Source organism: Centroberyx gerrardi, chromosome 6, assembly GCF_048128805.1.
Source record: "Centroberyx gerrardi isolate f3 chromosome 6, fCenGer3.hap1.cur.20231027, whole genome shotgun sequence".
In the NCBI taxonomy this organism is placed as follows: Eukaryota; Metazoa; Chordata; class Actinopteri; order Beryciformes; family Berycidae; genus Centroberyx; species Centroberyx gerrardi.
Genome location: NC_136002.1, coordinates 3085797 through 3098287, shown reverse-complemented (window position 1 = coordinate 3098287; position 12491 = coordinate 3085797). Strand labels below are relative to the sequence as shown.

The 12491-nt window shown below is 42.9% G+C and overlaps 2 protein-coding genes across 4 annotated transcripts in view; both read right to left on the bottom strand.

Annotated features, from left to right (window-relative positions):
• Positions 1 to 671, bottom strand: part of sgsm2 (small G protein signaling modulator 2) — a 75436-nt gene extending 74765 nt beyond the window's left edge. For all 3 annotated transcript variants that reach the window (XM_071922158.2, XM_078284122.1, XM_078284123.1), the window contains exon 1: positions 571 to 671. In XM_071922158.2, the coding sequence (XP_071778259.1) occupies positions 571 to 630 (60 nt within the window). In that variant the 5' untranslated portion in view covers positions 631 to 671. The remainder of the gene's footprint in view (positions 1 to 570) is intronic.
• Positions 672 to 3980: 3309 nt separating this feature from the next.
• tnfaip1 (tumor necrosis factor, alpha-induced protein 1 (endothelial)) lies at positions 3981 to 11406 on the bottom strand. The gene is made up of 8 exons (XM_071922165.2): positions 11231 to 11406; positions 10046 to 10107; positions 9543 to 9898; positions 8901 to 9070; positions 6893 to 6976; positions 6056 to 6108; positions 5667 to 5862; positions 3981 to 5083 (listed from the first exon to the last, which is right to left on the bottom strand). The coding sequence occupies exons 3-8, from the start codon at positions 9787 to 9789 to the stop codon at positions 4847 to 4849; spliced, it is 987 nt and encodes a 328-aa protein (XP_071778266.1). The 5' UTR covers positions 9790 to 9898; positions 10046 to 10107; positions 11231 to 11406; the 3' UTR covers positions 3981 to 4846.
• Positions 11407 to 12491: the final 1085 nt, after the last annotated feature.

Sequence of the window (12491 nt, the reverse complement as noted above, 5' to 3'; positions counted from 1 at the left end):
ATCATAGGAGATGAAAAAAAACAAAGTAAGATCAGGTCATTCTAAACTTCTTGAGTAGGCTACAACAGACACTATCAGTCCCTATAGGAATATTATAGGAATATTGCAGTGATTTATCGTTAGGGGAGCACCAAGACGCGTTTCTGATCTTCCTAATGAAGCCAATCAAAGCTACTAATTTCAGATCTACAGAGAGGAAACGTTAAAAATCAGAACATCACAAAAATATAAAACATAGCCTACAGTAGCCTAGGCTACGGCTCTCCTATCTCCTCAGTGTCAGTTTGGTAAACTTATGCAGCATCAAACTGATCAGAATCAGGATTAGACGCTCGAGCACAGTACAATGGCTGCACATTAACATTATGAAATCCCCACAAATAAAGCAAGCAAAAATAATAATCTAACGCTTCCAAGTCGGCTGTCTTGATTATTTCCCCCGGCAGGGAAATAATCAGATAAAGCCCAGCATATAGATGGAGTGTTAAATGTGAATGAACAGCACTGGAGCCCATATTGACCGGAGCTGATAGTGGGAGCTCGACAGGGCCGTCAGACAGAAGCGCTTACCTCTCGTTTCACATTCCATAATAATTTCTCTTTATATTCTTCCTCCGTGGAGCCCTCCATGTCTGTCCGTGGTCTGGGTGGACGGCGCGCACCTCGCTGAGACTCTCCGCAATCCGGACTCTGCTCTCTCCGCCCTTTAAAACCCTTTCTTCAAAACCGGTTTCCTTTTTATTCCTTGTTTCCTCCTTCCTTCCCTCAGCTGGACTCTGACGCAGCGGAGCAGCTTGACGGCGACGTCAGAGGATCCGCCTTCCCACTACTGATCAATGGAGGAAAATCACTGGAGTATAGGCTACAGCCTCTGAGCATCCAGTGTCACGCCAACCTGTAGCACACCGCCTCCCAGTCTCCAGTATCACTCCCACCTGCAGTCTACAGCCTCCCAGCATCCAGTATCACTCCAACCTGCAGTCTGAGCATCCAGTGTCACTCCAACCTGTAGCACACAGCCTCCCAGCATCCAATATCACTTCAACCTGCAGTCTACAGTCTCTGAGCATCCAGTATCACTCCAACCTGTAGCACACAGCCTCCCAACATCCAGCACCACCCCAACATGCAGCCTCCCAACATCCAGTACCACCACAACATCCAGCCTACAGCCTCCCAGCATCCAGTACCACCACAACATCCAGCCTCCCAACATCCAGCCTCCCAGCATCCAGTACCACCCCAACATCCAGCCTCCCAACATCCAGTACCACCACAACATCCAGCCTCCCAGCATCCAGTACCACCCCAACATCCAGCCTCCCAACATCCAGCCTCCCAGCATCCAGTACCACCCCAACATCCAGCCTCCCAACATCCAGCCTCCCAGCATCCAGTACCACCACAACATCCAGCCTCCCAGCATCCAGTACCACCCCAACATCCAGCCTCCCAACATCCAGTACCACCACAACATCCAGCCTCCCAGCATCCAGTACCACCACAACATCCAGCCTCCCAGCATCCAGTACCACCCCAACATCCAGCCTCCCAACATCCAGTACCACCCCAACATCCAGCCTCCCAACATCCAGTACCACCCCAACATCCAGCCTCCCAACATCCAGTACCACCCCAACATCCAGCCTCCCAGCATCCAGTACCACCCCAACATCCAGCCTCCCAACATCCAGTACCACCCCAACATCCAGCCTCCCAGCATCCAGTACCACCCCAACATCCAGCCTCCCGCCTCCCAACATCCAGCACCACCTCGACCTGCAGCCTAAAGCCTCCCAACATCCCTCCAACCTCCAGTCTGCAGCCTCCCAACATCCAGTACCAGGGCTGGCTCTAAACTGCTGGAGGCCCTAGGCAAAACTTTCTGTGGAGGCCCCCCTTTTGAGACAAATCCTACCCACCATCAAGTAATAAAGACTGAATAAAAATTTAGTGTTTAAAGCTTTGTATGTTTGTTACCTGTTATAAGATACGGCACATGAATATCAAAATAAAATGTACCAAATACAAAGGTGAATTAGGGTGACCACCTCTTAATTATTCCGTTGCAGGACAGCAGATGTGATTTTGCGGGACAATGCGGGACACGTGGGAGAGAGAGAAATGACTATTATTAGGCTATGTAAATACTGATTTAATATTAGACGGAATGCCTATTTGCAGTGGCGTTGGATATTAACCTGCTTTAAATCATCGGTAGGCTTTATGAAATGTTTATTTTAACGACACTAGGACGTATTCAATCTAATAAATATAATGAATTAAATATAATAGGCTAATAGTTTGGTTGAAAATCACATTTTAAGCAAGAATAGGAGGGATAAACAGACCAGTTTCCTTAAGTAGCTACTAGAAAATGCATGGTTAAATATATAAGTATGTTGTTTACTAAAAAAAAAAAAAAATAGGCCTAATCATTGAAATGTGGGACACTGCTTATGACATGCAGGACGCGGGACAAACATTCCAATTTCGGGACTGTCCAGATGGTCACCCTAAGGTGAATGTGGCTCTCCACTTGTGTGGACATGAGCTTAAAATGAAGACTTTCATCTTTTGCTGGGGGTGGGCCTTCCCCGAATCAGTGCTTTTGATTGGTTTTATGATCACTGGCACGTAATGTTTTTTTTTTTTTGAAAGTAGAAAAAATACATTAAAGGATGCATGAGGCCTAGGCATTTGCCTTCAGCCTATAGGGAGGACCGGCTATGTCCAGTACCACCCCAACCTGTAGCCTACCGCCTCCTAACATCCAATGATTGCATTGCAATGCTGCACTCCAACCTGCAGCCTCCCAACATCCAGAATCACTCCAACTTCCAGTCTGCAGTTATTTTTAGCATCTTTTTCTCTCCTTGTGAGGAATGAGTTACAGAGGCGTAGCTGTTCACAGTCCTTCTAAAACAAGGTTTTTCAAAATGGTGGCAGAGTCCTAAAGGGCAGTGACATTTTTGGGGGTTTTCACTGTTCACTGATTATAATAAACCACTCCATTTTCAAGAATATCTCAAGCAGACAGACCTTTGCTGATGAAAATTCAGTTATTTTCCTATCACTTCATTCACTACATACACAAAAAACGCAGAGAGACCGCAATTAATGACCAAAAAGGATTCTGGATATGACATTTGATTAAGCCTATATGCCAAAAATGACACAGCACGTGCCCCCTAATTTTGTCGCCCATTCTCACAGTATTGATGCTATGTTGGGCTGCTGCAAAAAATAGATCTGACGTCACAGCAGCACGATATAGAATAACCTTTCCTATTGGGGTGCATTCATTACGCCTCCTGTTTGTGCCTCCATGTGGGCTGAGTGTGCACTTACAACCATCAGAAACCTTATTGTTGATTCACAAAGTCAGCTTTTCAGTTCTATTCCCTGGCTAAATGGAATGAATTACAAACTTGTTTTGATTGTGCACAGGACTCCTATATTAAAGAGAATGTTATCTCATGGGATTTCCCTGTATAAATAGAATTATAATAATCAGAAACCCTGTTTGTTGCTCATTCTGTAGCTGTATTAAGTGCTTTGTATGTTTGTTATCCACAGTTCCTACTCAAAAAAACTGTCACCATGATGAAAGCACTAGAATTTAAATGTCAGTGTGTATATTTCCATTTTCAGATTAGCCTGATTACTATTGGACTATAGTGATATAATGGGATCGGAGTGGGGCCTATGATCAGAAAAACCTTCATTAAAAGCAATAGCTGGTAACTAACTGAAGTAAGTACTGAATTGAACTATTCCTGTCTGATTCAGAGCAGTATCTCTTAATTCATAATCTTAAATCATTATCTGACACATCATTCAAGACAGGTGTGCAAGGATCAGCTGAGAATCAGAAAAAGTAAAAAAAAAAAATAGCCATAATTTCAGTATATTGCGATACATTACAAAAAAAGGAAGGCATCCAACTTTGTTTTTGACAAAATTCCAGGTACATTCCCCACTGTAATTTTCAATTTTAACAAACTTTCACACTGAACATTATGCCTGCCTGGGAGCCTATCGAACAGATGACAAACTAGAATTTAATGATTGGAAACTTTTATATTCAAGACTGGAAAAAAGGCATTAAAAGGTAAAACTGCATTAAAAACACGTTAGAGGCACACTTTGATTCTGAAAAAAAAACCCAAAAAAATAAAATTCACTTTTTCATGAAAACCTGGTGCAAATAACATACATCATGAAAGTGTCGGTCCATTTCATGGTTTATCTTTGGCAAACAGTCATAAGCTGTTGTAAATGGTAGGCTATATCAAAAATACAATCAAAAACTATAAATATTAAACATGCTCTCCTGCTGATTCAGACTGTGGTAAGTGCTATGATTGTATTGATTGACTTTTTTTTTTTTTACATTTCTAAGATACAGTAGTGCATATTAGTGATTTTTCCTCCACTACTAAACTATATTTACTACAGTCCAAAAAAAGACTACAATTCTCTAGATATTTGAAGGTGTTTTTCTGAATCCTCTGATATAAATTCATAAATTATGATGAGGACAATGTTGACACCACAACTATCTAGAAAGATATGTCAAATGCAATTACATAAAGGCCACAATTTGTACTTTTTGAAGATAATAAAGAGGTCACATGGTGGTAGAGAGACTCGGCAAGATTATAAAAAAAAATGCCAAATTCGAGAGGAAAAATTATGAGCATCGAGAGACTTCATAGTCAGCTGTTCGTCAACAAAGTGGGGCATCGGAGAAGCTGAAACGTGTCCACCATTTTGTGCCGGGGGCGGGGGCCTGTTGAGGCGATGCAGCTGAAGACGAGCTAGCGGCAGTCCGGTTTCGGCTTCAGTGTCCCAGCGGCCGGTCGTCGTAGGTGCTGTACCTCTTGACGTGGATCCGGCGGACGCGCTCTCGGAGCTCCGGCCCCGTGCCCCCCGGCCCCTCCTCCTCCTCGCTATGGGAGCCGCAGTGGGTGTGGCTCCGGCGCGTGGCCTCCAGCAGGGAGTTGTCGGGCGCCGGCACCGTCTCGTACAGCAGGGCGTTCAGGGTCTCCTCGTATATGCGAGCCTCGGGGAACTCCACCTGAGACGGGGCGGAACACCAGAGAGACTTTTTCTGTTTTTTTATACTTTTTACATTTCCTAAACGTGACTTCTCCCGTTCCTGTGTCCTTTTATCGTGTTGGTTATTTTGTTTCTGTTAGTGGCTGTATTTTTCATGACCCTGAATCATTTTTAACCATGTTTGTAAAGCATTTTGGGTTAAAATATTTCATGAAATGTGCTATATCCATTCGCCAAGCGGTATATTTTTTATTTGAAACATGTAAAATAAATCAATCAAGTTTTTTTGGTTCTTGAATTAAGCCTATTTGAAATCAACGCACCAGAGAAGCCATTTTTTATATTCCATTTTCTTACCCAACATATGGACTTTCTCAGTCATTTATTATGAAATTTGTTATAGAAATGAATTTATATAGCGAGCCATACAAGCCCCCACTGGCCCGTGAAGAAATTAAGCACACAAGGACTTTCACACCTCAACTGTGCCTCATCTGTTCATTCTTCATACTGTAACAAAGAAATTGCTGCAGGAGAAAGGACGAGGGATTTCTCCCTCTCTTACTGTCCCAACAACAGGTTGAGACTAATCTCGTCCTCACCTTGGTCTGCTTCTTCTCGGTGGCGTAGACGATGGAGGTGCAGCAGACCTCGGCCAGCTTGCGGCCCTGACCGTAGAAGGACCAGCAGCAGATCTCGTCTCCGATCACGTCTTTGATGAAGAGGACTCGTCCGTTGTAGCTCAGTGACAGCCTGTCGAACAGCTCGATGTTCTTCAGCAGGTTGTCGTCCGAGTTGCTGTCAGGCGAACGCAAACACATCCGGAGAGATAAGTGCTTAATAATTTACTCCGCTGTGTGGCCTGTGGCTAATTAAGATTTGATTAGCTTGCACAATATGAGCTTCCCTAACAGAGTACTTAGAAAAACATCAATTAACTTTGTAATGATCAGTCGAAGCCAGTGGGACCTTTGGAGGAGTGCTTGCTTACCTGGTGTAGGAGTATTTGTTATTGCTTCTGTTGTACACCAGCTTCACCACCGGCTAGCAGAGAGAAAGAGAGAGAAATCTCAGTTCATTGCTTTAATATATAAATGTTCCGATGGATTAAGTTAAAGGAGGCATTAGCCATTTCGCAAGGACACCAAGCCAAGAAAGTTTCTACGAATAAGGAAGTGCATTCACATGAGGAAGTAAACAAAAGTTATCTTTTACTGTGAATAGCTGCCAAATAGTTTTTACTGTGTGAATAGTTGCCAGCTTAAAGCCACAAGGAAAACGGCATTTTGATGATGTCCTGCTCCTGTAATCCAACGTATTTCTGGTTGAAACAGGATGTTGGGGTGGGACATCACGCAGGGAGGGACTGTTCAAAAGTGTGCAAAAGCTCAAAAATGCTTTGTGCATAATCTTGAGCCTCGCAAATTCCAGATTCTTCAAAATGAATAAATTCCACCAGGACTCAAACATGGTGTCTTAGGAAAAGGAAAGAGGGTTTTCACCACTGTATCATGTTGCCACTCTGTAACTTTGAAAGCTGTTGCAGGTTTTATATAATAGGAGGGGTGAAGAAGGGGCTTGTTCAAAGATCTGTGATGATATTATTGGTTGAATTTGTACGTATGCCTACTGGTACGCCATGAAGTAAAAATACTAAAAATACACAGTTTTCCAGAAGTAAAAACAATGGGATTTTGGTGAGAAAAAAAAAATCTAACAAGGTGAAATAAGTCATTTTTCATTTGTGACTTTAAAGCATTCTAGTCAGTATATCTTTTTGGGCCCTCGACCACTCCAGAAACAATCATCACACTTCCGTCTCTCTCACCTTGGTACAAGCCTGGATAAGCCTCTCCTCTTCCTTGATGGAGGTGACCACAGGTATAACACACAGGGCCTGCTCCTTATTGTCCTGTCAATCAGAGATCGAACGTACACAGGAGTTACACAGCTCTGAAGGATAGCCAGCATGTCTACAAATGTTACTATGTCTCTGGGGGCCAGGTACTGACTTTGAACTTAACAGGTAACAGAATGCCATTTAAATGGGGATGAAAGGAGATTTCAGTGACCATTATTCTTGGTTAGAACATGGCCACATGTTGCTAACAAATGTACAACCATCAGTGAGGGAAATTAAAACCAGCCAACAGCCAAATGCTGATAAATTCTAAGTTGGTCTCCTCTATGAGCCACTTTGGCAGGTAACCAACCATCATTTAGAATCCTATTCTATTCCAAAAATCAAGTTGGCTCTTAAAATAGTGCAAGTGGCCAGGAAAATGTGTGATGAACCAGTCACTGTGGTTGGTGAACCAAAAAAAAAAAAAAAAGGGGGAGTTTCTTGCAGATACAACACATTTCACACCTGTACTATTACATGGGCCACAGGCACACTGTTTTGTGGCAACACTTCGTACATGAATTAACTTCATTCGAGATGGTTGAAGGCTTTTTAATGAACACATTTTTCTCACACAAGTTTAAGGGTTGAAACCCCAGAGAAACAAATGCCGTACGTGTTCATTTTTGTAGACAGTGTTAGTAGTAGAGGTTGCTATGGGTGAGTTCATTTTCTATTGGCTGATGCATGAAAGGGAGAAAACATGACAGATTTTTAGCCCATGTTGGGCAAGGTTCAAGTTTGAGCTTTAACAGATTTTATGTTCTGCATCTCCCCTCCAAACATCATACTTTTACTCAAAGTTACCGGAAAAGTAATTGAAGCTCTGAATGCATCCAGGTGAGAAAGTCTTAACACCTGTCATGACTTGTGTTATCGGCCTTGTGCTGTTCATTCATAAACCACTGGACGTGTTGATGGGATGAATGAGAGCCGGTGAGTTTGGAATTCAAAGCCTCGCTGCCGTGCAATCTGTCCCCTTGGAAACAACAGGATCTGTAAAACCTTGGCAACCCAGCAGCCATTCCTATGAACATCTGTCAGCGTGATGCATACCCACTGACACTTGTCTTGCACAGATGGCACAGCAAACTGTATTGCTGCCCTAGCCTAGAGGCATAAATACACACTCTGGTCCACAGCAAATCAAGTTTTAACCGCTGAAAGGCCTTGTTGTAGAGTTGAGTAGCGCTCACTATTGCAGCAAACACCGCAGAGTTACGGCAAAGCACTGAAAGCCATGAAATGGGGATGAGAGTGATTCTTATTAAATTGCCTGAGGAGATATATGGCAAGTAACAGAGTGTCAGTAGAAGATCTTATGCTACAGTCATTTCTGACTGCAAAGTACAACTTCTCAGACATTCATTTAACTACACTAGCTCCTTAACCCACATTCAACACTATTGTTTATAATCAACTTATTCTGTAATAACAACTAAAGTAGTAGTGTTTACATTCTCTGAAACTCATGTTCTGGGATATTTCTGAATTGCTGAATCCTATTACTTTTGCTGCTCCAACAACATTTTCCCACACGGATCATTACAGTTTCAACTAATCTGATCTACAGTGTGATGCTACTCTGCCCCACCACTGCTTATATGACCCTTGTAATCCAGATGCAAGGAGTGCAAGTCTGTACTTGCGTGAAACATCAGATGTCAAACTGAAGTCACAATTAAACGGCATTTTGAAAATCTTTCTTCCTTCATTTGATGTATTTCCAGTTGAAACAGGATGTTGGGGTGCGACATAACATGGGAAGGGATCATTTAAAAGTGTAAACCAGTTATGATGGGAGGGGCGGGATTGTTCAAAAATCTGTGATGATACTATTGGTTGGAATTTTTATGTACGCCTACTCGCCTCCGGAGAGCACTTTCCATTTTTCCCCCTACTCCAAACAACAGTCACTTTGGGTGCAACTGACCTGCAGGCTGTTTTGGCAGAGCTCCACCAGGCCTTGGATGAGGTAATACTTGGCCTCGGCCAGCAGCTCCAGGACAGCCTGACGGCCTTTGGGCAAGGTGACGGTGCCCTCCCGCAGGTAGCCCAGGATGCTACCAAAGTGTTTCCCACTGCGGTCGATCAGGATCCAGCCTGGATGGAAACAACAGAGTAAGTTAGAGAGTGCACATTCAGCCAATGTTTCCTCTAAGCCACTGGTGTCCAGTCCTGTGCGATGGAGGAGTCTGCAGGTTTTCACTCCAACCAAACACTACACTAAACATGTGGTTAAAAATAACCACAAAACCAACATCAAGACTTCCCTGAGTGGCAGTGGTTCTGTAATGGTGTGAGATACTGAGAGATACTTCATATGTTGGGAAAGAAATATAATGGATGGATGAATCAGTGATTAGTAATTCTTACATACTGCCTAACCCTCTAGGACAGTGGTTCTCAATCCTACTGCTGATTTCACTTTGTGATAATCAGTGAAATCAGCTGGTGTAGTGTTTGGTTGGAATGAAAACCTGCAGGCTCTCGGTCATCTATGGCACGACTGCCCATCCCTGTTCTAAGTGATGGCTTAACTTGAATCGTGTCATTAAATACACTCCACACCCACCTTCTCTGTCAGTGAACACTTCCTGCTTTCCACTGAACATGGCTTTCAGCATGGAGTTCTGCCTGGTCAGCACCTGCAGTGTGGTGTAAAAGAGGGCCCCCCCCACATTGAGCCGGACATACTTGTTCCCCAGGCCCACCGCTCCTCGGTAACTGCAGGTCTTGGTCTTGGGACAGGCCAGAGCAGGGGCTGCGGAGGTGGAGCCGGCCTGGGCGTGGAGCCGGTGCAGGCAGCTGTCCCCAGACATGTCCCTTTGGAGGTAGATGACCACCCTGCAGACGGAGGTCCGCAGGTCCCCCGCCGTGGTGACAGCTACTGGGGAGGCCGCCACAGCCTCTCACTGTCCCAGCTCATTCCTGCCAAGATACAGAGTCCTGAACTGAGGATGGAGCTCTATGGCGCTACACAGTAAAGGACGTTGTTGATACACACTGTTCCATTGGTAAAGCAGGACGCCCAGTGGCTGAGGGCATGTACCACAATGCAGAGAGGAAGCCACTTACCCTACAGTTATCTTCCCCTCTGGTTTCCCTTCCCCTGGAATGGAATGTGGCTGGACAGGAAACTACAGGAGAAGGGAGGGGGAGCACACTGCAATGGGTAGCTAAAAGGACAAACTAGGATACTAACCTAATAGTGGCATGGCTGCTTATCTTTAAGTCATCATTCAAACTAGCACTTGGTCTCCAGCCTCCACTAGATGTTGGTGGTGCTCCTCCTCACAGTGGTGCTAGCTAGGCTTAACAGTGACTGTTATTTATAACGCTAGAAGGCTTAAACCCGTTGGCTAACAAGCTAGTTTAGTTAGTTGAGGTAAATCTAAAAACATGTTAATTAAATGTAATTAGTAAACTTAAACCTTTACTTGACTTTTATCTGAAATAGATAAAAGTAGCTACCTGCTAGCTAACTGGCTAGGATAACAGTAGTCCGGATACTGTATGTTTGGTTGTGATTTTCTCTCTTCTTTGAGACAAGTCACGTCAATCTGCACGCAAAATTTCCCTATTAGCTAACTAGTTATATGCTGGTTAAATACAAGGAAAGAGAGAACAGCACATGTCAGGTCTAGGTTAACGAGCTAACGTTAATAAGTTTACAGCTAACGCTAGCTGAGTAAGTTAGTAGCTAAGCTAGCTAGTTAACAAGCTGTGGGTTAGCTCGCATAGCTGCGCTCTGTTCTCTCTTCTGTTGAGATGTCACGCCGAATTCATTCAAAATATGTCCGTTGTCTGTTGCCTTGCTTATCGGCAAACACACAAACATGTTAGAACATTACTTAAGACCTTGAACGAATCAATAGCAACTTCTGGTAAATTCGGCCTGAAGACAATCCAACAAACAGCGCTTTACTGCATTTAAAATTGGTTCACATTGCTCACTACAGCCTTCGACGCCGTATTTTGCTGGAGGAAGAGTGTGGGAATAACAGACAAACCTATTCTGAAAGTTGAAATTTTATTGAAAGAAGTGCTGCTTGGTGTATTTAATGTATTCCGAATTTAAGAGTAGATCATTAAGATTCAGAAACGTTCTTAAGTCGTGTTGTACGAGGTGTGTCCGTATTCTCTTAATCAAGGCCACGTTAAATTGCCCATTTTTGAATAGAGTTTGGCGTGAAGCTCCAACAGTGAACGGTATCGGGGCTACCTGTAGGTTAACGTTAGCCAACTTTGACGTTTACTCACCGACCCCACACGTTGTCTTTTCGTGTTGTCAGATAACCATACAACGTATGGCTAACTAGGTTCTTGTTGCTATGTTATATAAGGCTACAGTATCATCAAGCTGTAAATTGCAAAAACTACCAAAAGTTTAACCTGCCAGCAACAGGCAATATTCACACGAGTTCATCTTCCTCTGGTTGATTTTCCAGCAGACTGGAGGCAGTAGTGGAGTATTACTGCCCTCCACAGGATAAATGTAATTTAGGCCTTCACCTTTTATGCAGGATTTAATTCATGCCTGATCACTATTGTGGTAAATTAGAGTTACCCATGATTCTGCTATTGCTCATTCCTATAGGCTGTTATAGTTTTCAATTAATATACAGTTGCACCAAGCCCAGCCCGTTAAGGAGACTTGTTTCCTTACTGTAATTTCAGGGAACACATGTTGCACACACAGTTTCTTTTCCGCACTCACATTTTCCATCTGGATGTTTCCCAACCAAGGCCAACCCACCCCTTAACCCACCCTTGTATGGAGGACCAAAGTAGTCACAATTAAATAAATAAATATGTCAGTGAAATAAATAATTACATAAATAAATAGAGAAATATATAATATAATCAGTAACTAAATTAATAATTGATTGATTTTTGTCTTTAATTTCAAAATGATTACAGAATATTATTTCAGAATTAGTGTTTTCATAATTACATGACTATATTTAATTGTATTTTTATTTCATAAAAACATTTTTTTATTTTTCAAATGCTTTTATTTTTAATTACACGATGATATTCAGAATTACATTTTTCAAAGTGGTTCTTTTATTTCCCTTTTTCTTTTTTCATTGCTCCTCTTTTTATTACATAATGACTTCATTTCACAATGTCTTTTCATAATGTCTCAGCCATCTGTCAATCAAAGTGAATGGGACGGGATCTGTGTGCTGATTGGGTAATCTTTTGCAATCGATCACCTGGCTCTGAGGCTGGTCTTGCCCCATGGGACAAATGACGTTAAAAAAGTCATAACATTACGAGAATTAAGTCGTAATTTCGAGAGAAAAGTCTAAATATTACTTTAATGTATTATCAGCACTAAGGACCTGACACTGCGGGAGAGAAGAGAAACAGTTCTGTCCTGTCCTCTTCACACGCCTTGCATGAATTGACAGGCAGATAAACTCCATCCCCAATTATTACACGGACAAAGATGTTCCAAGTTGACCTTCTTTAATGTAGCAACTGGCAGTAGGGTAAAAGTGACCGAAAGAAATAC